General features: G+C 41.4%; 1 protein-coding gene across 1 annotated transcript in view; it reads right to left on the bottom strand.

Moving 5' to 3' along the window:
* The window catches only part of LOC115368309 (glutamate receptor ionotropic, kainate 5-like), a 133,037-nt gene that overhangs the window by 37,123 nt on the left and 69,212 nt on the right, over positions 1-26,702 (bottom strand). The window contains exons 12-15 of the mRNA XM_030064371.1: positions 18,599-18,712; positions 5,967-6,076; positions 4,138-4,311; positions 1,199-1,364 (exon numbers count right to left, since the gene is read on the bottom strand). Of these exons, the coding sequence (XP_029920231.1) occupies positions 1,199-1,364; positions 4,138-4,311; positions 5,967-6,076; positions 18,599-18,712 (564 nt within the window). The remainder of the gene's footprint in view (positions 1-1,198; positions 1,365-4,137; positions 4,312-5,966; positions 6,077-18,598; positions 18,713-26,702) is intronic.

Genomic DNA, 26,702 nt, shown 5'->3' with positions numbered 1-26,702 from the left:
TAGCTTAATTAAGTTTGTATTTGTTGACTGAAAGCTGCATCGTTGGTTGACTACTTAGGTAGTAGTTATGTTTGGATTAGCTCATATTATGTGTAAATGTTTATTTGTGATAAGGGTAGGCGTTATAAGCTCTGCTTCAGCCTACACCTTTTCGGTCAGTCCTTGTTTTGATTACTTGTGCATTGTTGCTGATATTTTCTTTTGCTTTAATTGACCGAAATACATCAAATCAATCAAAGCCCGGGGAGGATCCAGGCCTCGGACATAAATCATGATTTACAGTTGAATCCCCTCGCTGAATTTACGTTTGTTTATTTTATTTGACAGAGCTGCTGTTCTGTGCACCAACAGTCCTGTAGGTGGCAGTGTCACATACGAGCTTGGCATGGTGGCTCCTCCTTTACACGCTGTGTGGGCGGGGCACAGCTGGTAAACACTACAAAGTCAAGTTTCACTAAATCGCAGAGAGCTCAGTGAGGCATTGTGGGAAACTGCAGGCACCACGCACAGTTTTCTCCGCGTTTTGCTTATTTTGTCCAAATCGAGCTGATGAACATTTGCGTGCCAAACTGAGGATTTCCACCCCAAACACACTAATACAGCATTAATTAATCAACTCATTTAAAAACGGACTGAAAAGGAGAAGTCTGGTGACATAACTGAATATGTGCATCTGTATAAAGACTAAATTTAAGCCCCTCAACTGGTTTTCTACTCTCCAGTGATGAACTAACTAACTAACTTCATCTGATAAGGGCTCTGTTGAACAGATGGGCTGAAATGTCACGTGTTTTAATATGCAGCCTGTAATCAAATAAAATAATTCTATTTTTCATGTAATAATCCAATTAAATTTTTGCTTCTTTTTTTTTTTGGATAATAGTGGCACCGCTCTTTGTCTGCAGTTTGCTATACTTCTTGGCCTGCACCTTCTCAAAGACACTTTTTTCCTTCTACTACTGTTTTTTTTTTTCCCTTCAAAATCCACCATCCTCAAAAATAAAGTTGACACTATGATGTGTACTATGATTATTTTCCTGCTTCACTGGCATGAATGCAAAAAGTTTTGTTAGAAGCGGATCGGTCATGTTTGATATATCGTAAACAAGAATGATGGAGTGTTTTGGGATGATCGAGACAAAAGAGCAAAATGAAAGCCGTCGATCTCTCTCTCTCTCTCTCTCTCTCTCTCTCTCACCATGAAGAAGGTCATGGTGGACCCTCCGTGGATGGTGCCGTACTGGATGTTGGTCTGATCCGCGAGGTCGTCCGGAGACTCGATGGGAACCTCCATCCTCTGGACGGTGAGGAAGGCCGCCAGGTTGGCCGTGTAGGACGAGATGATGATCAGTGTGAACGCCCACCTGGAGGAACAGGGAGGGGGGAAAAAGCTATATTTAATCTTTATTTACCTTCGGAAAGTTTGCCGGCATCACCGCCTGATTTTTCAACCCGGCCTGGGAGGTGAAAGAAGGAAGGAAGGAAGAAGGATTGAAGGTGCAGAAAGGCGAGGTATGTCCATCTTAAAATCCAGGATCAGGCTGCAGGATGTCGCGCGACGTCAAGAGGTGATGATGGAGGAGCATCAACAAATGAAAAACACTGGAGGATCCTGACGGGCCAGACTATAAGCTGGGGCATCATCGTAAATCTCACTTTGTGCAACACGTCGGACCACGTGGTGTCAAGCTGCCCAACTCAAAATCACCAAAAGACTATTGTTATATATCATATAATAATGGATTACTATGTTATGTTATATTATTTCATATGATGCTATACTATATTGCTATATTGTGCTATATCCCATCATAATGTGTTGTATCAGCCTGGATTATATTACATTATCTTATAATATTATGCTGCATTATATTAGGCTAAATTACATTACATTATATTACATTAAGATATGCCATATTATATTGCATTCAGTTATGTAAGTATGTGTATATATGTAGATTTTTTTTTCTTTTCTCCTTTTTTATTTATTTATTCTTTATACTTTATTTATTCATCTATTTTCATTATATTAGCTATACCATATTGGACACAATAATACCATACCCTCTGTTTTTTTCATGAAGCACATGCACACACACACACACACACACACACACACACACACACACACACACACACACAGACACCTATATACACACCATCGCAACTTTATGTTGTGGTTTGTTGTGGTTTGTACTGTATGTCCATCGTCTGTACCTTACGTTCACTTGGTGTAATTTATTTGTCCCCTATTGTCCCCTTGCTTATGTCACCTTCTCTGTTGTCACTTAATTTCACCAATTAAAAAAAAAAAAAAAAAATCACCAAAAGACACCGGAGATTTATCAACCACAACAAAACTCAGGTCCAACTTGTGTTGTCTGATTACAGCATTGCATATTTTTTAGGTAAAAATCCTCCTGTCTCATCAGCCTCAATCTGAGAAGAGCAGAGTGAGAGCTGATGAGCGAGGAACGGAGGAGGGTAAGATTTTGATGAGAGAAATGGAGAGACAGAGGCGGAAAGAACAGGAAAAAAAAGTTCGACAAAAACGGCGTTCTCAAAATGGAGTTAAACGAAAAGGAGGATTTAGACAAAGTGCGCTCAGAGCGAAAAGGAAGGCGTTTCATGGAGCTCGACAGGTATGACTGGGGAGAATTGACAAAATGGAGTTAGACAGAGAGAGAAAAAAACAAAGAGAAAAAAACACAACAGGAGTCAGAGTCAATGAAAGAGTTCGACAAAGTGAACTTAGACGAAACGGGAGTTTCACCAAATGGAGTTAGACAGAGAGAGGGAACCGGATGAAAAGGAGTTCGACAAAAGAAGGAGTCCCGCTCAATCTCAATATCCAGTTAGACAAAGAGTGTGAGGGTTTCGGGAGGCAAAAAAGAACAATGGCGGAGCAGAGACACGAATAAATGAGGGGAGGCGGGAGGGCGAGGGGGCGAGGGGGTGGAAAAAGAGAGCGGATGGAGGAGGAACAAATCACAGGAATCAGCCTGAGAGGAGGAGGAAAGGCTTTTACCACGGACGACATCTGCAGCAACCTTTCCTCCGCTGCCTGTTATAATTTGGGAATTGATATTGCAATGTTATTTTTATTTTATTTGTTTGTTTTTTTTTCTCCACCAAATGAATTGTGCAGGCCAGCCAGAGAAAATGCAGACAGTGCTGAGCAATTTCTGCCATGTTTGTGATGAGTTTTTTACGGGGTGAAGTGTCTGTCAAGGCTGCGACTGTCAGGGAGAAAGATGCTGATGGGCATGTTTACACATGCATATCACACATTATCTGATTTGATATGTACTAATTGGAATAAATGCCAGAACAGACATTTAAACAGTGAATTAAAAGCTTACTATATATATATAGTAACCTTTTAATTCACTGTTATATAGTAACCTTTTAATTCAAGGTTACTATATAAATAGTAACCCTTTAATTTACTGTTTAAATATCTCTTCTGGCATTTATTCCTTATATTCCTTATTAGCGCATATCAAATCAGATAATGTGTGATATGCATGTGTAAACAGAATAATTCAAAGAACTTGTAATTGACTTTTTTTCTTGTCTTTGTGTCTGTAATCAACTTGTGAATTTTTATAGTGATATCTGAAAGTAAAATGTTGAACCCCTTTCCCCTGTGTGTTAAAACAGTGTTTTTTGGTAATATGTGGTCATATAGAGGTGATTTTCAAAACTTTCCACCAATGGGATTTCTTGGGACTTTTTTTCCCTCCCTCAGGACAAACTGAGGATACAAAACCAGTTGAGTTTGCTTCTCTTGCAATTTGTCCTAGGTTGACCCCAATTTTGGCCTAAAATTACTAGACTAATAATAAATACACACCCCATCCACCAGCTGTCCCACTAAGTCACACCCAGTCCCCCCAGACTCACCCAGTCATACCCAGCAGTCTCTCCCAGTCCACTGCACTCTCAACTAGTCTCACCCTCTCAGTCCTACCTAATTCAACCCAACCAGTCTCACCCAGTCTCTCCCACTAATCCCAGGTCCACTCTCACCAGCCCAGTCTCAGCCAGCGTTCCACCAAATCCCACCCACCCAGGCCAGCCGAGCCCCGCCCTCCCCAGCCACCCCACCCAGCGCCCCGCAGCCCCGGCACCCACCAGACCCCGCTGACGCAGCGGGTGGACAGGGCTCTGGGCATGATCTCTGATCCCTGCTGCATGAAGCCTCCCACCGGGAACCACAGGCTGTTTCCCAGTGTGTACTGGTTTTCCAGGACGTCCCGTCGCTCCCGCAGGCAGGGGTGAGGGTTATACCACTCGTAGGGACTGAGCCTGGAGAGAGAGAGAGAGAGAGAGAGAGAGAGAGAGAGAGAGAGAATGAGAGGGTTTCATGATATTAAAGGTGATTAAAGGGGCTGGAATTGGCCTGAAAAGATGAATAATTCTTTACTTGTGTCTGACTAAAGCTGCGTTTATGTCATATTATTATAACCACAAACCACAGAAAAATGTTCATATCTTCTCTGTTGCTGTATTCACCACTTGGAAACTCAGGACTTGGTATTTCTGCACAATTTCTCGCACTTTGTCACACAAAATCATCATCAAGACAAAACATCTGGACAGGTGAGCAGCTCATCACCGTGGAGGCATCGCTGATAATAACACTGGTTACAGGTAGCTCTTTTAAAATGAGCTCCTTCTTCCAAACAGTCACTGTGTTAACTGGGATCTTTTCCGTGCAGCTACATGCTTTTAAAGGGGCATTACGCAAAAAAAAAAAAAAAAACTGAAGCGAGGACCCTGTAGACTCAAATGGTCCTCACTTCCATCGACCATCTGCAGTTGTTCATCGTGCAGCTTTTATTGTGAAATTTGAAAACGACAAAAAGTAGAACCAACAAAACAGATTCCTCTTTTCATCTTTGCTGACAGAGCTTTTATTGTGAAAGGTTCCGCAATCTGTCACCGATCATTTGTTCTCTGTGATGGATCTGATTTGAAATGTGTTGAAGGACAAAACTCAAGCAAAGATGAACTAAGGTAAAAGTAAAATGACTGACTTTAAATAAATTCAATTACAGTGACATTAGTAAATATTATTAGTTAGTTTCTCCTCTGTGTGCTGTTGCTTATACTCTCTGTTTTGGTGCTTTCTAGTCTGTTTACAGGTGTTTATTACTGCTATTTATCTCCTGTGCTCTTATTATAAGACACAGAATAAAATCTGCATCTTCAGTAGAAAAAAATAAAGAGCGATATTCATGTGAACCCAGAGAGTCGTGTGTTTGAGGACGTGTGTGATCCCCCGTCAGCTGGAGAACGAGACCCGAGCCTCGCTGTTCGCCGCCACTATTTCAACCGGCTGGCAGCTCGACGGCAGCGTGGTGAAGCCAAACGGACGAGCCGGTGATGAAGTGACAAATAAAACCACAACTCCAGCCCACAACTTCAGGCATCAGTCATCGTGAGGCGAACCGATCACCGACTCAACGTCATAAACCATCACGTCTTTAGAAAAGCATTATAACTCACATCAGCGTGAGAGGATTTACTGCCTGAGCTCCCACTTCACATCATTAGGACTCTTTTCCAGCTCAAAAAGCTCAAGAGGCCACATTTAGAGGAAAATTTATGTCAAGTTTTTCATATATTTAGTAAAAACGCCAAACATTTCCAGCTTCACTAAGATCCTGAGATTTTCTTCCTTCATACATGTCATTATGAAATTAATACCTTGTTTTTTTTAAGCTATTAGTTAGACTAAGGAAGCAAGTTTTGGTTTTGTTTTTCACACTTTATACACCTAATGATTAATTGATTAAATAATAAACATATTAATCAGCAACAAAAATGATCAGCTAAATGCTAACAAGCTGCCTTGTCATGTGACATCATGACATCATCTGTTACTGCAAGAAGCAAAGGTATTGATGGGTAACACACACTCACACACACACACAAGCGTGCAGAGGCAGGTGTGTTACCTGGCGGCCAGGAAGAGGACGCAGCTGACGGCGAGGTAGGCCAGCAGCATGAAGAGCCACACAGCCGGAGAGAACGGGTCCAGGAAGGAGAAGTAGCCCGGCTTACGACCCTGACACACACACACACACACACACACACAGAAGGACAAAATGCAAAGACTCAGTTAATTAAAGAGAGCATGTTTATGATTTTTTCTAAATGAAGTAAATGAAGAATTCAGCTTGAAAATCGTTTGGGGAAAAAAACTAAGGTTGAATATTTAGGGCCCGAGCACTGGAACAGTGCGAAGCCCTATTGTTTTTGCTTCGTTTCTTTTTTCTTTTTCTTCGTTTTTATTATTATTACGTCTAAATAACCCTTAATTTGACCCCCTAAACATGCTCCAAAACTCACCAAATTCGGCACGCAGGCCAGGTCTGGCGAAAAATTTGATAAAATGGACAAACGGACCCCCTAAGTGCAAAAATGGGCACGGTAGCGCCACCTAGGCACACAAAGGCAGCCGCTGCGGCCCACAGGAATGTGATAGAAAGACCAAACCACTGCCGAAATGTAGATCTCATCAAGCCCTACAAATTACGCGCTGACACCCCCCCTCTAAAACCAACACGAAGTCCGCAATTTGCGTTAGAATGTTCACGTTCTCGCCCAAAATTCCGCTTTGAACAATATCGATCTCCTCCCAGGGCGTAAATGTCAGCGGCTTGAAAATTTAACAGATGACAGAGGACATAGTGCTGAACAAAAGTTGCTAAAGACTCCGTCATTACTCGATTCGTTTGGATTTTATAAGCCCTCAAAGTCGGAGTGGCCAGAGCCAAAACCTCATTTTTTCCCATGGACTCTGGTGTGAAGAGGCTGCCACTTGGCACTAATTAGGCCTCTGGAGTCTAAAGTAAAAGTCTGACAGCTTTGAAAACTATGCAGATGGAAAGAGGACAAAAATTCCTACAAAAATATGTAGTTTTGATGTGGATTGGACCAAGTTTGTGGGAGCTGTGAAGAGTTTTCAAACATTTTGGACTCTGGTGTGCTCTGCTCTGCACTCTGCCTGGACATGTGACTCACTCTAGCTGCCTCAGGAATGCGCAATACACACCCATTGTAAGAGCTCAGAGGGAGCAGAAAACACTCTCAAACTAAAACTGCCATAACTTAAAAACGGTAAAAGATAGCAAAATCATGTAAATGGGACATTTATAGATCCGAGTCTCGTGACTCGTTTAAGCTTTGAATCAAGTCTGTAACTCAAATGGTGACCGAGCTGTGATGCCTCAAACAGGGGTGGGTTTTCTGGATTTCTCCACTGGATTGAATGAGGATTTTTCTGTCTGCCTGCATTTTGGTGTGATCATGCAGCAGCTGCCACTACTCAAGTCAGTCACACACTAGGACATGCTAAGGGCGCCATCTGCTGGAGGGGCGCTGCTAGTGGCCAGAGGGGCACCAGCAGCGAATGTACTACCAGTGGGTTTTTGTTGGCGTCGTGTGTGTGTGTGTGTGTGTGTGTGTGTGTGTGTGTGTTTGAGTGAGTGAGTGAGTGAGTGTGTGTGCCTGCATTTTGGTGTGATCATGCAGCAGCTGCCAGTAGTCCTGTCGGTCACACACTAGGACTTCCGCGGCCTTTCAAAATAAAAGCCCAAAACTCTTTCACAATAAAAGCACCGAAAAATACCCTTAAAACTGGAACACACGGACGAATTGTCTGCGCTTCGACACGCGCGCTGTCCCCGACGTGCACGGGGGGCGAGGGCCCGTCCAACGCTGCTTGCAGCTTTAATTAAAGTTGTTTTTGCACCATTATGTAAAATACAGAGGATCCTGGAATTGAGGAGATACTAGCCGAATTCACCTTCGATGTCAACACTACACTGCAAAAAAAATCTCCTCTGTCATCATCATCATCGTAATCATCATCATCATCATCATCATCATCATCATCAACATCCTTGTAACCTTTATTTAAACAGGGACAGACTTTTCCAACGACATCCTGTTTCCAGTAAATATAAAATAAAATAATAAAAGCACATGAGAAATAAAAATATATAAAGATGCAGAACAATAAAATTATAAGCTATGTAAAAACAACAATAAAAATAAAAATAACAAAAATATGCAAAAAACATTAAAAACATAAAATACAATAATAAAAATAATAATATAATAATAAAATAATAAAAGCACCAAAGTTGTAAAAAAAGAAACCATGATACATTAAATTCAAGTAAAAAAAAAGAATATAAAAATAAAATAAAATATAAAAATAATAAAATAATTTAAAAAAATTAAAACATCAATGTTAAGTTTGAATAAAACTACAAAAAAACAAACAAAAAATAAAAAATAATAAAGATATAAAATACGCAATAAAATATTAACAACATATAATAAAATAATAAGATAAATAATTGAAAAAATTGAAAAAAAAAAACAATAACAGCACCACAGAACTATGAGATATGAAACCATGTAAATTAAAGTAAAAAAAAAATAAAAGCAGACAGTTGGAGTCCAGGAGACATCGCTGCAGTTTCCTCTGGGAGGCGATGCGGTGATGATGTCATCATCCAGCGAAACACGATAACAACCGTCTGCCGCTCACGTCGCTCCCAAAGCTGTCAGGCCGTCACACTGACAACACACACTTTGGAAAATTACACACTCGGCTTGGGATGAGCTCCTCGTAAAATCCTCTGGGCACAAACACAAGCCAGAGAATTTGCACTTCAAGTCAAAATAAATAAATAAATAAATAAATAAACAAACACATGAGAATCTCCAAACTGTGGTTATCGTGGAGTGAGCCGTGGGAAGGATTTGGCAGCAGAGTCAGGGAATTCCCAAATTGGACCAAATGAAAGCAGATAATTCAAACGGCTGTTTGTAATGGAGGCGCATCAGTTTTTTATTCATATTTTAGCTCATTTGGATGCGAAAAAAAAGCCCAGACGAACGTAATTAACACTTGGGAAAACACAGTATTTCATGTCTTTTGTAGTGTGGTGGATTCCCAGCACTGCAAGGAAAACACATTCAGTCATTTAGTGTGTTATTCATATTCATTTAGTGTCATATTCATATTCAGCGCTGAAATGGTTTGTGCGTCTGGAAAGCTCTGCCACCAGGGTGAGAAGACTCCACCACTTTCCAAAGCTCATTTGAAAAAACAGGATTTTAACACTGAATATGGGACTAAATGACTTGTTAGGATGGATTTGTGTGTGTGTGTGTGTGTGTGTGTGTGTGTGTGTGTGTGTGAATCTGCATGTGATGTTAAGATGAGGTCATGTGCACCTGCAGCCCCTGACGTCCCATTTAAAGGAGAATACAGCGTCATTTAGATTTGTAGCTCCTTTCTGACTCTGTATGTCTGCTTCATATTTCCTCCAGTCATTGAACACCTGACGCCCGGTTTAATTAACCTTTAACGATCACTGCTGTGAAACGTCACCGTGTCAGAGCCCACAACAAGCTGCTGCCCCGCCTAACACAGCCTTGCTGAATTAAAAAATAAATAAATAAATACATAAATAAAGGATTTTTGGCATCACTGCATACTGAGGTTTTCAGAGCAATGTTTTTCTAAGAAGACAAATAAAAAAAAACGATTAAAATAAAATAAAAAAATAAAACAAAACAAAATACAATAAATAAAATAAAATATAAAAATAAAGGAAAATAAAATAAAAGAATATAAATAAAATAAAAATATGATGTAAAATAAAATACAATAAAAAATAAATAAATAATAAATAAAATAAAATAAAGTACAGTAAAACAAAAAATAAAATAAAATAAAATGCACATGAAAACAATGCTTTAGATCGTCACACAGACAACGCTTTAAAAGGCAGATTTTCCAAGTACAAAGCGACGGATTTTCAATGTGTAACTACAAAAGAAGCGAGTAAATACAGAGTGAAAAATGAAATGGACGAGTGTGTCTCTGTGATGTCGGTACGTCACGCTTACATAAATCACCATTGTTAAAGTGGTCTGTGAAGGGTTGCCAGGTCTGGTGAAACGCCCTTCACACCCTGTTAGCCCAGTGAAATGACATTCATTCCCTTCATTCCCTTCATTCTCGTACAAAGAGGAATGTGTGAATGTTGTCTGAAAAGGAAAACTACACTGAAAGAATGATGAGAGCACAAAGGAACCTGAAATGTTAGTTAAAAAAAATCCAAACAAACAAACAAGCAAACAAACAAAAATAGTAAATAATCAACATCCTCTGTATTTGCTCTGTTTAAACCTTTTAGTGCTCAGCGGGCGATGTCAGTTTTCTGTGTTTGGGTTATATTTGTACTACCAGCAACCATCCTCGCTTGTTTTAACCTCCGTGCGGCGCCAGATGGGCGGGGTTCACCACATCAGGACGATCCAGGCGGCGTCGGGCGAGTCGTCGATCACCCGAGCGCACCGAATTGACTTTCAGATCGTCTCCTGTGATTCGGTTAATTTCACAGCGCTCGTTACGGCCCTCTGTGCGGCAAATCCCGTCCAGCTGGCACGAACAGAAGCGCCGCAGCCGCCGGGCTCACACAGCTGATCTACGGATGAAGGTTAACATCTGAGCCAGATCGGGCCGGTGCACGGGGGCTTTTTGTAAAATGTACAATAAGACCCAGTCAAAACAAGGAGTTCCTATGAATAAATACATAAAAAAAACATCTCAGCTGAAGGGAAATTTTAGTTCTGAGAGGATATTTAAAGGGTGTTTACAGAGATTTCCAACACACTGCAACTTATCACAAGGACAACAGCCTCCTGTGTGGTTTGAGATAACTTCACGGCTCTTGTCCTTGTGGGAAAACTTGAAAAACATCATTGGATAAAATAAAATAAAAAAATAAAAAAAACCTGCACTTGAGTCAAGCTAGAAACAGAAGTTGACAGGAGGTACGAGGCTTTCATGAGCCAGAAGCGACGCGCAAGCAAATACAAAGACGGCACCTGCACATTTCAAAAGAACAAAATGTCCGTGTGCGAGGAATTAAACTTTATCCACAAGCCTCATCTTCGGTGAAATCTTGTTTTTTGTCAAAAGAGGTCAAAAATCTGCCACTGGGATGAGATAATCCCACTTGTTTCCGATGCAGTTTCAGGATTTTTCTCTGAGAACAAGCATAAATCTGTTGAAACAAGGCAGAATAAGGCAGATCAGCTCACTGGGATCAAGAAAATGACACTCGAATTAAGAAAACTCTGCAAATGACTTCATTAGCCACCTTGTAAAGTCATATTTTAATAACTATAATATTCCTGAAACGGTGTTCACTTCACTGACCGAAAAACACACCACAAAAGACCCATAACATGCTTCTAATTTCTTTGTACTGAAATTATTAACATTTTGCAGCAGCACGCATCACACTTTTCTAATCTCACTTTGGGGGAAGAAAGACGAGATTACATCCCCCAAAAACAAAAAAACGTGTCTGTGTGCCGTCTCCCCTGCCTCAACCACGGCTGATATCTGCTAGTCATGTCATCATATCTGCTTGTACGCAGTGTATTAAATTGTTCTGCTTGGGTTGGGTGAATCGCAGGGAGATAATATATTATGTACTAATGAATTGAGGGCAGCGGCAGACATAAATTTACATTGTTTAACACCAGGGGGCAGAATACTGATAAACACGGTGGCAACTCCGCTAATGCGTGTGCATAAGTCAACAGCTTGAGCAATTAAATAGATTACCATCTTTAAGTATGCTCTCAAGCTATTTAGATAAATGTTCTGCGTGTGTGTGTGTGTGTGTGTGTGTGTGTGTGTGTGTGTTGTAATGCATACAAAACCCTCTATCCTGCCAGACGTGATTGTGTTGTTTATTTAGATGCAGTGGGAGTCAGAGATTGTTACCAATTTGAGTGTGTGTGTGTGTGTGTGTGTGTGTGTGTGTGTGTGTGTGTGTGTGCCCTGATGCATTCAAGTGCCTGCTGTACACTGCCAGGCATGATTGTGTTGCTTATTTGCTTGCACAGCTCTCAGAATGGTGCCGTCAATGTGTTTTTATGTGTGTGCACAGACTGGCTGATAGCGTGCCATGTGCTCTATCTGTGTGTGTGTGTGTGTGTGTGTGTGTGTGAGTGTGTGAGCATGCCATTATCAGCATGGCCTGTTAGTCAGTCTATCTACTGTGCATAATGGTCACTGCTGCACTTGATAACAGCAAGCTGGTGGTTAGTGGAGCAAACTTGCGACTCGGCTACAAATCCCAGTTTTGGCTGGGATCTGCAGAGCCCAGAGGCTTGGAGGACAATTTAAAATTCACATTCAAATATAAGAAAAAAAATTAATTGGACATGTTGGGGGTGATGGGCGGCCAGGGTGGCACGGGCTTCCCCTCAAGTGTCACTTTGGTCTTAAAGAAACATAAATAAAGACCTGGATGTAAATTTTTTTACCAGTAAAAAACATGGAAATGTTTAGAAATCTTGTTTTTTGTCAAACGAGGTCAAAAATCTGCCATTGGGATGAGATAATCCCACTTGTTTCAGGATTTTTCTCAGAGAACAAGCATAAATCTATCGAAACAAGGCACAATAAGGCAGATCAGCTCACTGGGATTAAGAAAATGACACTTGAATCAAGAAAACTCTGAAAACAAGTGGGATTATCAGATCCCACTGGCAGATTTTTTACCTCGTTTGAGATTTTAAGATTTTAAGACAGCAGGTGAGACTAAGGGCTCTAGTTTCGCAGACCTGGCGAGGCGGGGGCGTAGCGCAGATGCGCTTCGCCAACTGGGTGTGGCCAGGCGGATTTTCCAAGTTTGGCACGCCGTTCTCGGTGGCGCAAGTACTCCGCCATCCCTCCTACCGGCGGAGGGGAGGAGAGAAGGCATGGAGTGGGTTTGACACAGCCGATTCACATGTAACCAATCAAATGAGCCCCTGTCCTCGCCTTTAAAATGCGCTGCGTGAAGGCGTAATGAAAGTTTACACAGCTGACATGGAGGTCAGATCAAAGGAGATTGGCACCGTTTGTGCTGATTGTGAGGTTTTGGTGATGTGCGTCAGCCAGCCAAACTTCCACTGCGCCGGCTCCGCTCCGCCTTGCGCTGAAAGTAGACGTGGTTTCAGATGGCGAGCTTTTGGCGCACCTCGGCGAAGCCTTTTAGCACGAAACTGTCACTGCGCCAAGCTGAATCTGTCGGCACCTCCCCCCGCTGCGCCGCCACTCCCATCTCGGCGAACCTCCGCCTGCGAAACTTGGAAACTGTCCGCCTCTCCCGCTTCGCCGGTCGAAACTAGCTCTGCGCGGGGTTCGCCTCACTGCGCCACCCCGCGCTGCGCCGGGAAACTAGAGCCCTAAATGGCTGATCAAATGACCACAGACTCTGGTGTTTTTGTAAATGATCCACACAGGGTAATTGACATTTTAAACTTGTTAATTTCCATAAAATTGCAAACATGTCCATCCTACAAAGCAATTCAATCTTGCACCTGGGGTTAAAATCCTATTGGTGAAAAAATCTGCCAGTGGGATGAGATAATCCCACTTGTTCCCAATGTAGTTTCACTTCTTTCAGGACTTCTCCACATATCATTTCTTCAGTTCAGTCTGGATCCATGTGTGATGATGTGTATGTTTTCACTTGTTAGACGCCTGATGAAAGTCTGCGACCGCAACGACACTCGTTTTGATTTCTAATAAATTGACGGCGCCTGACGGTGAGCGGCACTCCCTCCGTGTTATTTGAGGCCGGGGAAATCTGGACAGGAAGTGCAGAGCGCAGAAACTTCCAGCTTAAGGCAACAAATCAAATCGTCCAACTTCTCCTTCTCCGGCGCCCCGAGGTGTGCCGGTGTGACCTGTAAATCTACTCCAGCGGGTCGTCCCTGTCAGGAAAAATGTTCTCTTGGTAAACTCGTTCCTTAAATAAGCTGTAAAAAGCTGCAGCCGGGCGCACGTCAGTGTTTGAAGACAGACTCGGCTGTACATATATTAAGCAGCTGACTGATAGCTGAGTCAATACACTGAGGCACTAATAGCTGACTAGATCAAATATGTAGAGCAAAAGGTAGCGATGCATACTAATGCAGCCTGGATGCACCGTGTCTGTTACAGCGGAGGTCAGGGACGACGACAACTGCATTTTAATGATAATGATAATAATGCAATGACATGTGTTTCAATGCTGCGTTCAGACGGAGTGAGGTAGAAGAGAAACTGGATGCCATTATCGTGGATGATGGGAAAATCAGATGAAACCAAGAAATGAATGGCAAAGGCAGACAGTAACGCAATCCCAGCCCAGTCGCCAGAGGAAAAAATGGCCTTTTTTGTTTCTGCAAACCAAGGATACGTTGAAATGTCACGTTTTCATGTTTTAAGATGTAGTGCAAAATCACATTCGCAACCAGACTTTGCCTCTGCAGAGCAGCGTTCGAGTCCCGCGTCGAGGGAAACGGTCTGTGTTTGTAGTGAATGTTAACCATGACCTGCTCCTAACCTTAACCGTGAAGGTGAACCTTAATGAAGAGGCTTTAGCTGGCAGCATCCTCGAGGACACGTCACACCGCAGACAGCACCTGTCTGACCTGCTGCCCTCTGGTCGTCTGGTAAATCACACACAAACACACCTAACAAACAGTCTTCAGCCCAGAGCCATTACTGCTCTCAACACACAGAGCATTTGAACACATTGTGCAATATTTCTCATGTGCACAGCTCTCAAAATTGTGCAATATTTCTTCTTGTTGTCGCGTGTATGTGTCTGATTGCCTGTTTTAGGATTTTTTTTTTTTTGGCACCTCCTCAACAGGGTTTTGATCTGGTTCTTATCTTGATCTGGTTCTTATCTGGTCCAAATCCGAGTGCAATTTCTGGATTTACACCTGACCAAATGAGCCGCACCGAGGGGGAAAGCACACCAGGGTTCGATTCAACCGGACTAAACATGACAGGTATGAAAATGCCTTTAGAAAAGCAACAACAGCAGCAGAAAGCTTTCACCATCCCGAGATGGAGGCTACCCAAAAATGCAAAAAAGGAAAACTGCATAATCGTTTCACCACACAGCCGATTTACACATTTTTCCCCCCTTGAATCGGAAGTAATTGATAGTCCCAGCATTCAGAGCGACCTGTCGCCTTCACCTGTCTCCTGTCTGCATACATAATGTTTCAGCTGCCTTGTTTGTGGTTTATTCAGCCACATTTTCAGCCCCAGCAGGCCTCACTCAGACGCAGTCAGGTTAAGGAGGCAGCGAGTGTGTTTTCCACCTCCTTTCCTATTCCACTCAGGACGCCACAGTGGCCTCCTGTCTTTGCTCCCAGGCTTGAAAACTCATATTTTGGAGAAGCTTCTCCCCAGTGAATCATTTCCCCTCTCCTCAGCACAAACATGCCCTCCTCTTTTATCTCTCCTCCCGGCTCCTCTCTTACACGATCCCCGTGGTCGCAGGAATATTTCCAGTTGCCCGATCCTCACCAGACGCTGTGACTCTCTGACCCAAACTGTCTGGGGATTTTTCTTCGCCTGTGGCAGACGGTGGCGGCGGCAAAGAGGTGGCGGCAGCTGCTGCTGTGACCGCAGCCGTTTCTGTGCAGATTCACCTCGTAATTGTCCAGCGGGACGAGGTGTCAACGAGTGCAAATTTTGTGATGTTCAATTTGTAGAAGTTTAGGCAGCCTCCACTGACAGAACATGAAAATAAATGCCACTTAAAAGGTGGAAAATGTTTTTGAAAGTGACAGAGAAGAGCTGCTCGGCTCTCAAAACAAGAGCAGGCTGTCCAAACGATGGACGGCAATATTTGTATTCCACATGTTGTTATAACACCTAGAAGGCCAAGAGAAACCTGTAAAGACCTGTCAAACCATGTTGTTTTGGGATACTCGTTCTCTGTATTATTTTCTCCTCTGGCAAACAAGAAAATGGGATTTCTCTTGGTTGCCATTTGCCAATCATTTTGGCAGTCGTTCACATGGACTGCAATATTCTGATATGATCCCGACTAAGATGATATTTGGAGTAAGAAATGTCCACGTAAACAGCATTTTCTCACTGCCTTAACCTGAATAAGGTCATTGTCAGACTGAACAACACTAGGATTAAGACGCGGAGTATTCCAACTTTAGTCGGATTACTGAAGAATATTTTAGTCATGTGTACACCTTAATCATAACACAACACCCTGTTTGAGTTTTTGCAGCAGATTGTGAAACGTACAGCAAAGCAACTGCTCGACAGCTCCTGCTGTTTTAGTGACTTCTTTATCTGTGCACTCACGCTCTGGAAAAGATGACAATAAAAGCAAAAAATCTCAACATTTTTGCTCAATATGCTTAATTAAATATTTGAAATGAAATGAAATGATGGACTGTGATGGACTGGTGACCTCTCCAGGGTGTTTCCCACCTTCCACCTGATGTGTGCTGCAATAAGATCTTTCAATAAGATATGCTCTGTAGCATGTAAACAGGAATATGAATAGAGTAGTTGTAAACAAATGAACGTCTTGTTTAGTCCATGTGAACATCATCAGTGGCATATGAGGAACTTATCACAAATTTTAATGCATAACTGAATGTTTAAAACATATTTTCCACAGAACCACAGTGTGGCTGTTGTGTGTTAGCATTTCCCTCACACTGTTTGTCTGTTTATAGCACGTCGGCCTTCAGGAACCATTCAGATGAAGCCGAAAGAAGTGGAGGCCCACAGGTGTTGAGGATGGCATGAACTGAAACATGTCTGCCTTAAATAAATGATTATACCTAGACCCTCATACATTTATTCATTGTGTGTGTGTGTGTGTGTGTGTGTGTGTGTGTGTGTGTGTGTGTGTGTGCACCTATTGACCCCGCCTGCATAAATGTTGTGTTATTATCCTCACTTCACCAAACAGTGAAGTGAAATTCTGGAGGACTAACCCCGGTATCTCTGGTGAATTTCTTTTTTTTTTTTTTTTGCACAGTTACCTCCATTCATTGCTGCTTAATACACCCAACTGTTGAATTTGTCAGGTGAATATGTTTTGTACATGTGCAACTTCCTGACCGACTGTTATATTTGACTCTTCTTTGACTCTTGACTCTGGTTTAGAAACTTTGGTGAAGTGATACAGGCATTTAAGAAACTCCTTTTCAAAGACCAGGAGTGGGAACAACCAAGAAATGGACCTCATAGATCAAAGAGGGAAACACATGTTCCACCAGCAAGTCACTGGTTAGTTTCTACAGCTGATAAAATCCAAACCCCTGGGACTGCTGAAGCAGACAATACTGTGTTTTACTCCTTATACATAAACCTCATTTAAAAATTAATTTTATAAGAAAAAATACAGTTTTCTTTGAATATCTTCCACACATGTTCTGTATGTACCATGTATTAGGTGTTAGTACAGAGTAGGCTATTATAGAAATAATGACACTATCAAAATCTAGAATTGAGTCAAGTTGCATTTACATCCATGTCTGTCCGGACTCATATTTAAAACATTTGAAGTGAAGAGTTTTAAGGAGTCCAATAAAAGATATTTTATGTCACTACATTGATGATACATATGATTCCAGTGAATAATATCCAGTGAAAATGCTGAGTTATGGTGTTGAATAACGGCCAGAAAAGAGTATTTTTTGCAGAACATTATGATGTCACAGTGACGTTGACCTTTTGGATACAAAATACCATGATTTCATAATTTTATCCTATTAGATGTTTGTGTGAAACTGGTCATAATTAGTGTATGAATTGTTGGGTTATGGCGCCTATAGACTGTGAGATTTCAACAATCTGATACATTTAGTGCAAATCACAGTGTACAACATGGATCTAATAAACTCAGGTGTTATACCTTAGTGTATTATAAAGTGTATACAGACTGTATGATGATCACTCTGACTGAATCTTAAAGGCTGCGACGCAAGTCAATATAGAAGAGAACGTCATCGGCGTACGTGATCCATCTGCGCTGCTGTAGTGGCAGACAATGAAGCTAGGAATGAATGGAGCCTTGTGGTAGTGATGTTAATGTGTTTGGACAAAAATCCAAAGAAGAAGAAGAGGAAGAGAACGTGGACCCTGGTGTTGTTTTCTTCTTTGTTGGAATCCTAAACATTTCATTTTTCAGCTCTAGCTCTAGTTTGAGCTCCATCACAGGGTTTAGAGCCGGTGTTGTGTGGCACAGCCCAAAGTCGTACAGTGTATACTCGGCTTTAGGGCCAGAAATGTGTTTTGTGAGTTGATTATGACAATAACCATTAACCTCTGACTTCCATAATCTGATCAGTTAATCCTTGAGTCCGAGCAGATGTTTGTGCCAAATCTGGAGAAATTCCCACAAGCCATTCCTGAGATATCGCATTCATGAGAATGGGATGTACAGACGATGGAGTGGATCTGGAATTTTCAACCATTAACTGATTTTCATATTTTTGTCATGACTACAGTATGATGTTGTGTTCATGTGCTGGTGGCAAAGTCAGACAAGATGGCTGATAATCACTGCTGCATTCATTTCACCAGAAAACCAAACAATGAACCTTTATGAAGTCTAGTTGGAGAACCGGTCAGTGTTAATTTGTAGGTGCCACTGCTCTCCCTGTGGAGCAAAAACAGGAAAAAAAACTAAAAATAAAAAACAAAATTAAATGTTTTATGTGGTGCCCTCACCATGTGAACCCGGTAGAGGATGCTGATGCCCAGAGACATGAAGGGTTTGGAGAAATCGATCACCTTCTCTCTCTCTGAGGTGATGGTGAAACCTGCCACCGCCAGGTCGGCTTTCTGCAGAGGAGACACAGAGGAGAAAAGTTTCATTTTTATTTTAGCAACAGTCAGTGTTATTATTTTGTAGCCACAGCAAATGTCACGGCAATGCAACCCGATGAACTCAGAGAGGAGGCTGGGAGGGAACAAAACGTGGCAAATATCATATCAAACAAGCTGTTATAACTGATAGAAATGAGAGAGAGAGGGGGAGAGAGAAGGAGAGAGAGTGAGGTTGAAAGGTTGAAATAAAAAAATAATAATTATTTGCATTTTATATATTAGCACCATTGCTAAAGTTTCTTAAAACTATATTTTCCCCACTACAACATGTATTTTTCTCCATATATACATTAATCAGTTATCATTTTACACATCAAAATTACTTCAACAGGTACTACAATAATTCAAATTGTTTCGGTCTTCTTTCTTTTATTGATCTCTTTCATCATCATTATTAATGTTATGATTCTTGATAATTACAAAATCCTTGGCATAAGGGAGGGAGAGGAATTAAATTGAGGACAGATTTCTGGATAAATCATCTTTGTCTTATTCAAATGAGCATTTCTGGTAAGCATACAGGTCAGTGTTGTAAATTTGGTCAGTTTTAGGTAAGAATGTGGTCAGTTATGAACTAGATGATTGATAAAGAAAGGAAAGAAAGGAGATGGAAGGAGGAGAAAAAACAAGCGCTATGGAGGGAGGGAATTAGTTTGTCAAAGGAGAGGGGGAACAGAGGGAAGACGACAAGGAGAGAGAGGAACGTGTGGGAGGAAGAGGAGAACGAGGAGGAGGTGTTTCTCTCAGATCGAGCTGTGAAGAGTGAGGAGGAAAATAAGGGATCAGGCGAGCTAACAGAGAGGAGCGACATCCAAGAGGAGAAAACAGGAGGCCGTGTCAGCGGAGGTCTGAGGAGAGGAAGGTGGACGGAGGAAGAGGAGGGGTTGAGTGGGGTCAGACGAGAGACAAGAGAGACGGAGGAGGTGAGAGGGAGCTGAGAGAGAGCCAGGCCTCAGACGTCATTAAAGTGCACAACAATCCTCTGATAGGCTTTCTATGGACTTCATTAACCACGTAGAGCTGTACTGAGTTTCTATGTACGTATGTATGTATATCATCTGTCAATATACTTTCTATGTAATTGATTAAAGCCAGAATGAGTGGTTGGTTGGTTGTATGAGTGGGGAAAAAAACCCCAACAATCTATATACATATACAAAACTAATCCTCTCCCTCATGACTTGTGAGCCCCTAGCAGTGTGTATTGGTGTGTGTGTCTGCAGAGACTCTGCCCTCTGCCTGGATTTTCTTGTTTCACTGAGCTCGGGACTCTTCTGGGCATCGGCCTTTGGGCAGCGGGTGTGTCGTTCCCGGCCAATCACAGTGCAGCACCATGCCAGATCATTAGCATCGCATCCAATAGGAAGCTACGCAAAATCACGAATGTGGAAAAAAAAGGAAATCTAGCGAGGAGAAACGGCGAGCGGACAAAGCTCATTCCACGACGAGAGTGAATCTGAGGTCGGCTTTCACCTGCCGGTGAGCCCTGAGGGAGAGGAGGAGGATGAAGAGCGACCTGGCCTGCTTTGTGATGGACAGGGAGGTGCTGTCAGGGCAATTTTTTTCCCTAGCACAGCAACATTACATTTTAGACGCCATGCTAGGAAACAAAAACTCACCGCATCGGCAAATCCTGCTCATTCTGCCTTTAAATATATTAAGCGTTTTTCCTCAGTGATGTAATGTATCTGTTGTTGTAACTTTACTGCAGTGGCTTTCTTGAGGTAGCCTCAGTCATGGGACCGTTATTATTACGTTCACCTGTTGTTTGTACATTTTATCCTTGTTGTTTTATCATTCTTATTCATCCATTGTTTTTTTTTTATGCCTGCCTTCACATGCCTGTCTGTTTTTTCTCATGAATTACTGTGTGTTTCATTGATATGTTTTAAATGTTTGTTGTGGAGCACTTTGCTGGTGAGCTGCAAGATTTTTTGACTGGAGCATATTTGAATTTCCTGCGCTCCACTAGAAGAAAACAAGAAACCAAGAAACCAAGAAAAAGTTTCCCTGTGTATGAGAAATCCTTGGGGAGGCTTGCAGATACATGTATATTTTTGATGTATTTTCCCATTTTTGCAGCAGAAAAACTTGTTGAAGTACCAGGATAGTAGCACTGGTATTTCCTGGTATTGGATTGAGAAGAAAATAGCACCAGTTTCTTGGTTTTATTCATATTTTTTACTTTAAGAAATGATGATCACAGTCGCTAATGTTTCTGGTAAAGTCTGTCCTTATATAATTGTTCCTTTATTTGCATGAACTCGTGTGTCTCTTAAGCCTCTCTCACACTTGTGACCTTCATTACTGCCTGTTTTTGAACCATGAGATTTTTTTTCTTTCCCTGAGACAATTAAATATAAAATTCAAGTCCATGTGGAAGTTAATTTTCTCTTCAGATTTGCTTCAGTGTGTGTGGAGTCTAAAACCCTCCTCTGTGCCCCCTCTGGACCGCCGCTGCACAAAGTGACTGTCATTTTTTCTTCTGTTTTTCCAAGGTTAATGCTCTCTCTGCTGGAGACTAAGTGCAGATGACAATTACTGTCTTTCCTGACTGATATTAAGGGACCGGGGCTCGCCTTCTCTTTCCAATTAAACAGCCATCTCCTATTACAAGGTTGAAATTGTGATTTTTTTTTTTTTTTTTTAGCCTCAGGAGCCATAGTTAATGGCAGCACCTTTGTCCCAATTGTTTGAACCATCTTTGCAGTGATTCTGGGTCTTTTAATGAAATATTGATTTTTATTGTACAGAAGTCATTGTTGAGGGCACACTTGTTACTGAATGCATTACAACAAACAGTGAATTGCTGCTGCACTGCGGCGCCGAGCGGCTCCGCTGGGACGAAACGGCACTAAAACTGTCAGGCTGTAGAGGTTTCACTCTTGTAGGTGGGTGGGCGAAGCAAGGCACCGACATCAGCAGGGTGGGGGTTCAATTCCAACCAGGCCGTCTCTTTTGGTCTTTCTTGAATCTAATTTGCTGGGGGGAAATAAGTTTTGTGTTACAGTGCGCTGGATCAGTTCATGTTCACAACTTTTGAGGAATAATAGAATACGCTCCAAAGGCCGCTGGGGCAGTACTGATGCATGATGGGGGATTTCAGCAGCTACCAGTGGATGTATAATGAAAATTCACCCTAAAATATGAATGTGATTTGCTCAGTCAGCTCAGTCAGTTTCACTCTAAAATAAGATATCCATCACCTGGACCAAACTGAGACGTAGCTACACTTAAAAACATCGCCAGGTTACACAGTCATGTACTCCTGTTCGGTGTTAGAGGCTTGTTTTTCCTCAAACAAGGTAAAAAAAAAAAAAAATCTGCCAGTGGGATGAGATAATCCCATTTGTTTCCAACACTAATGAGTTTATTTCCAGAATTTTCTTGAATCAAGTGTAATTTTCTTGATCCTAGTAGCTGATCTGCCTTATTCTGCCTTGTTTCAACAGATTTATACTGAAACGAGTGAAACTGTATTGGAAACAAGTGGGATTATCTCATCCCACAGGTGGATAATTTTTATTATTTCCAGAATTTTTTACCTTGTTTAGAGAAAACAAGATTTTGACACAATATCAGACTAAATGAGTTGTTAAGCTGGAGTGCAGAGAATCCACAATATGTATCTAATTAACAGTCTATCTATCCATCTGATGACTGATTACTGAAAATGAGATTAAATTATTTGTTGAGGTGGATTTTTATATTTTACTGAAGAGTCGTAATTTGTTTTGCAAAAGCACAGAAGGTAGAATTATCCATGTTTTTGAAATCCTGATGAAAAGCAAATGCAAATCCATTCCATCCCCTTTGACTTTTGACTGTTACCAACAGTCGCAGAACCAAAAAGCCTCTGGACGATATCGGACAGACCTACAGCCAATCAGAGCAACGTGTGACGCAGTGCTGAGTCATCGTATTGAACCTGACCCGTATCTGATAAACGAGTGTGTTTGGCCCGACCTGGTGAGGTTGACGGGACGGGATGAGGGCCAGACCGATCTGCTGCAGCAAATAACACGAGCTAGAGGACCCGTCTGCTTCCCGGGCTACTGTGTTAAACTTAGCTGCTTTGCTGATATGTCATTAGCAGTTTAGGCTAATTTGCTTACTTGTTTACAAACTGAGAGCAGAGAGGAAATCCAAGACAGCAACACATCTGGAGAGGCAGGAGTTAAGGTTTTGTAACGCTGCAGAGCCAAAACTAAATGTTGCAGAACAGAAACACTTTCTCTCTTCTACCGCTTTCTCATTATAAACACATTTCTTGGAACATTGGGATTCTACTTTTTGTGTTTTACGGGGAGGTTCGGCTAAATTATAATGTTATCTTAATTTCCAATTTTCCCCAACAGTGGTGGTGGTGATTTTCTTGCACGGCTGCTGAATGAGTACAGTTTTCCATTTCGCCGTCAGCGCCGGCAGCTCCAGGATTCGTCTCTTAATGGCTTCACACATTAAAGACTTGATTTTCTAACTTTTCGTCTTGGGGCGGCGACTGGTCAGGTTTGAGTTCCCACATCAGGAATATAATCACCAAACTGACCCGACAGACAGGAAACAGCTGCCGTGGTGGAACAATACCACACCACAGCTGCTGTTTTTCTATTCCACTTTGATTTTTTTTCTTTAATTAAAACTTTATACCATCATTAGTCATTTATGTGGATTTTTTTTTTCATTTTTATCATACCTGACACACTCTCTCTAGTTTTTTTTTTTTTTTTTTCTGACAGCAGCTTTTTTTTTTTTTTTTTTTTTTTTTTTTACGGTGGATTTGCCCTTTAACCCCACTGAATAAACCTGCCAGAGTTAAATTAAAGTTGAAATATAATCTCATTAAGGTTAAAGTAAAGTCAACAGACAGTGAGAGAGAGAGAGAGAGAGAGAGAGAGAGAGAGAGGGAGGAGAGGATCCATAGCAAAGCGTTTATCTGGACCCCAGACAGACACCGCTCTGCTCCTTAATTAACACTTAATTGATTAACGAGCAGACACTTGTTAAGCGAATTTCACCCACTTTCATCAGACTCTGGAGCTCCAGAGAGATTGCTGTAGTGTGTGTGAGTGTGTGTGTGTGTGTGTGTATCTGTGTGTTCATATGTGTATATGTGTATGTGTGTGTGTGTGTGTTTGAGTCTCTGTTTGTGTGTGTGTGTTTGTGTGTGCACACACATGGTTATTAAGAGCTGCCTTCACTGAAATTTCCGGTATGGAAACCAGTGTGGGGAGAGAGCAGGTTGAAATAAATGGAAAAAGAGAGAGAGTTAGAGAGAGAGAGAGAGAGAGAGAGAGAGAGAGAGAGAGAGAGAGAGAGAGAGAGAGAGAAAGAGAGGTGAAAGAACAACAGTCAGCAAGGTGTACGAGAGATGAGGAACATTTGTGATTTTTATTACATTCACACAGAAAGAGGAGAAATTGTGAGTCTCTAGGTACAGATAAAAGTGTGTGTGTGTGTGTGTGTGTGTGTGTGTGCCTGCCCATGCTGAGGGATCCTGGAGCGTAATTGAAACAGCACTGTATAATTAGTAACACAAAGACACTTGATTAGCCTGTTAACGGCTTCCTTGGGTTCCCTGTTGTCAACCCCGTTTCCTCTGTCTGTCTGACACACACACACACACACACACACATACATGCATGCACGCACACTCATGCACAGAAGCCTATGTACACACACTTGCTTTCAGACAAACAAGTACTCTTGTATTCCCTCTTTGTCATGCACACACACAGACACACACACACACACACACACAATCAGCTGCCTACATCACCATTATCATCATCATTAAGTGTGAGGTGTGTGTATGTGTGTGTATGTGTGTGTATGTGTGTGTTATTAGTGCTATCAGCGCCGAGACAGCAGCCACCAATCTTGCAGACAGCACAGCAAATTGCCGATATGTACAGTAGCCACACACACACACACACACAAACACAGCTGTATTGTGAGGATCTTCTCTGCCTGCATTCTTTCCAAAACCTCCTCTCTCGCTGCTACATGCCATCTGTCATTTTGAAGGTCTTTTTCAGGAGGTCAAAGGTCAAAATGACCAAATTTGGCTGTAAAATTATGTCATGATTTACTGTAAGATGGATATGTAACTTTCTTCCTTTCACAATAAAATGCACTCATTTCAAGCACCTAAATCCAGGTTATATAATTAACATTATTTGAATGAAATTTGGCGTTTTATAAATGTCTAAATCAGTGGTTGTCAACATAGGGGCTGGGACCCTGCAGGGGATCATGGGATATATCTGGGGGGGTCACGGAATGATTTATTGGATATGTGTATATATATATCTCATGTTTTTACTTTACAAATGATTATTGTTTTTTAAAATTACTGATTATAACAGTGATATTTTTATGATATTAGGGAGAAGTTAATTTAAAGTCCATAAACCCTGATTTTCCCATAAATCTCCACTTATAGTATGAAGTTTAAAAGTTATTTTTAAAAAAAATTAGAAAACATTTTTTTCCCATGTTGTAAGACAGTGTTACATCCATGTTGTGTCTCTTCATTGAAGCTCCATCACACTGATACTAAGTGAAATATTCAAAGCCAAGATGCTGTTGTTTTACGGCTGCATGTTTTGTGCATCAGTTTAGACACATTTCCCTGGAATTCAGCAGCTCATGTTTGGGATCTTTGGAAATCTCAGGATCTCCGCTAGAATATAAAATAAAGTCCTGTGAGTTTAAACAAAGCAACTTCCATTTGTAATGATGAACCCTCTGATGGGATGGGAAGGGTTGAAGTGGTTTTAAGGAATCACAAAGGAGCCAAAAAGAGTAAAGTCATGATCATGGCATATTTTCTAAATGATACTGAGATATTTTGGCACTGTAGCGCCCTCTATATTAAACAGCAGAGGCCTCAGAGAACTTCCCCAGTGTTACACAATCATTTAGAGATATAAAACCACATTACTGATGACTTTTAAGACAGCATTTCACACATCTAGCCTGTAGAAACTCAAGCACTGACAGATTTTGCTTCACTGCACTGATTACAGTCTAAATCACTATTTACTGATCAAGACAGCTTGCCAACAGAGAAACATTACAAATATCAAACTGAAATTCTGACTTCTAACTGTTTTGCTGTTTATATGTAAGTTAATCACCTGTGTTTTGCATGTAATAGTCTTTGATGTGATTTTTTAATATATATTTATAGTCTTTTAAGCAGCTGTGTGCACACTCAAGTTCAAATTAAGTTTCCCCTTTTCTAATCTTATAAAAAAAAATTACACACTGAAGCAAAACCTTGTTTGCTCATTTGGACTCAACATGTAATTGTAAAAATGAGCAGCAATCATGTAAAATCACATGTTTCCTTTTTTCACACTTGCCATTATATTTTACACGGAGCATCATCTGAGGGCAAAAGCAGAGACACACACAACCCGTTTCACATGTCCAACATTAGCTGTTTGTTAGTCGTTATGGCAACAGGCGGCAGATGGTGCGCTCAGGGTGCAAGGTGTTTGTAGAGTTAACTGGAATACAAGAGACAGTTGCCAATTATACACATGGTGGAGAGAAAAAGAGCAAGAGAGAGATATATTATGTGGTACTACGTATTAAGTTGCTGTGCTGAGGCCCAGTTAGTTGTTTTCTCAGGGAAAGTAGCTCATTTCAAGTCGAGTCTAATTAAAGCCATGGAGAGAATTGCCTGCGACAAAGCCGGGACAGAGAGAGAGGACAGAAAATAAATAAGATAAAGGGAGCTGTCGGATAGAGGGAACTTCTATTTTACTCCATTTGGCACCAACAGCCCCATTGTAACTTTGTGACTCAGCTCAGTTCAGCTCAGTACATGGGTTAGGGGTCGGGGTCAAACAGACAGTGTGGTGTCTCTCAGCGCAAGAATTTCTGTCACTGTGAACAATAATCTGACATGAAGACCATCCTGATAGACAACCCC

The sequence above is a fragment of the Myripristis murdjan genome, chromosome 11 (assembly GCF_902150065.1).
Source record: "Myripristis murdjan chromosome 11, fMyrMur1.1, whole genome shotgun sequence".
In the NCBI taxonomy this organism is placed as follows: domain Eukaryota; kingdom Metazoa; phylum Chordata; class Actinopteri; order Holocentriformes; family Holocentridae; genus Myripristis; species Myripristis murdjan.
This window is presented reverse-complemented; position numbering and strand designations above follow the sequence as displayed.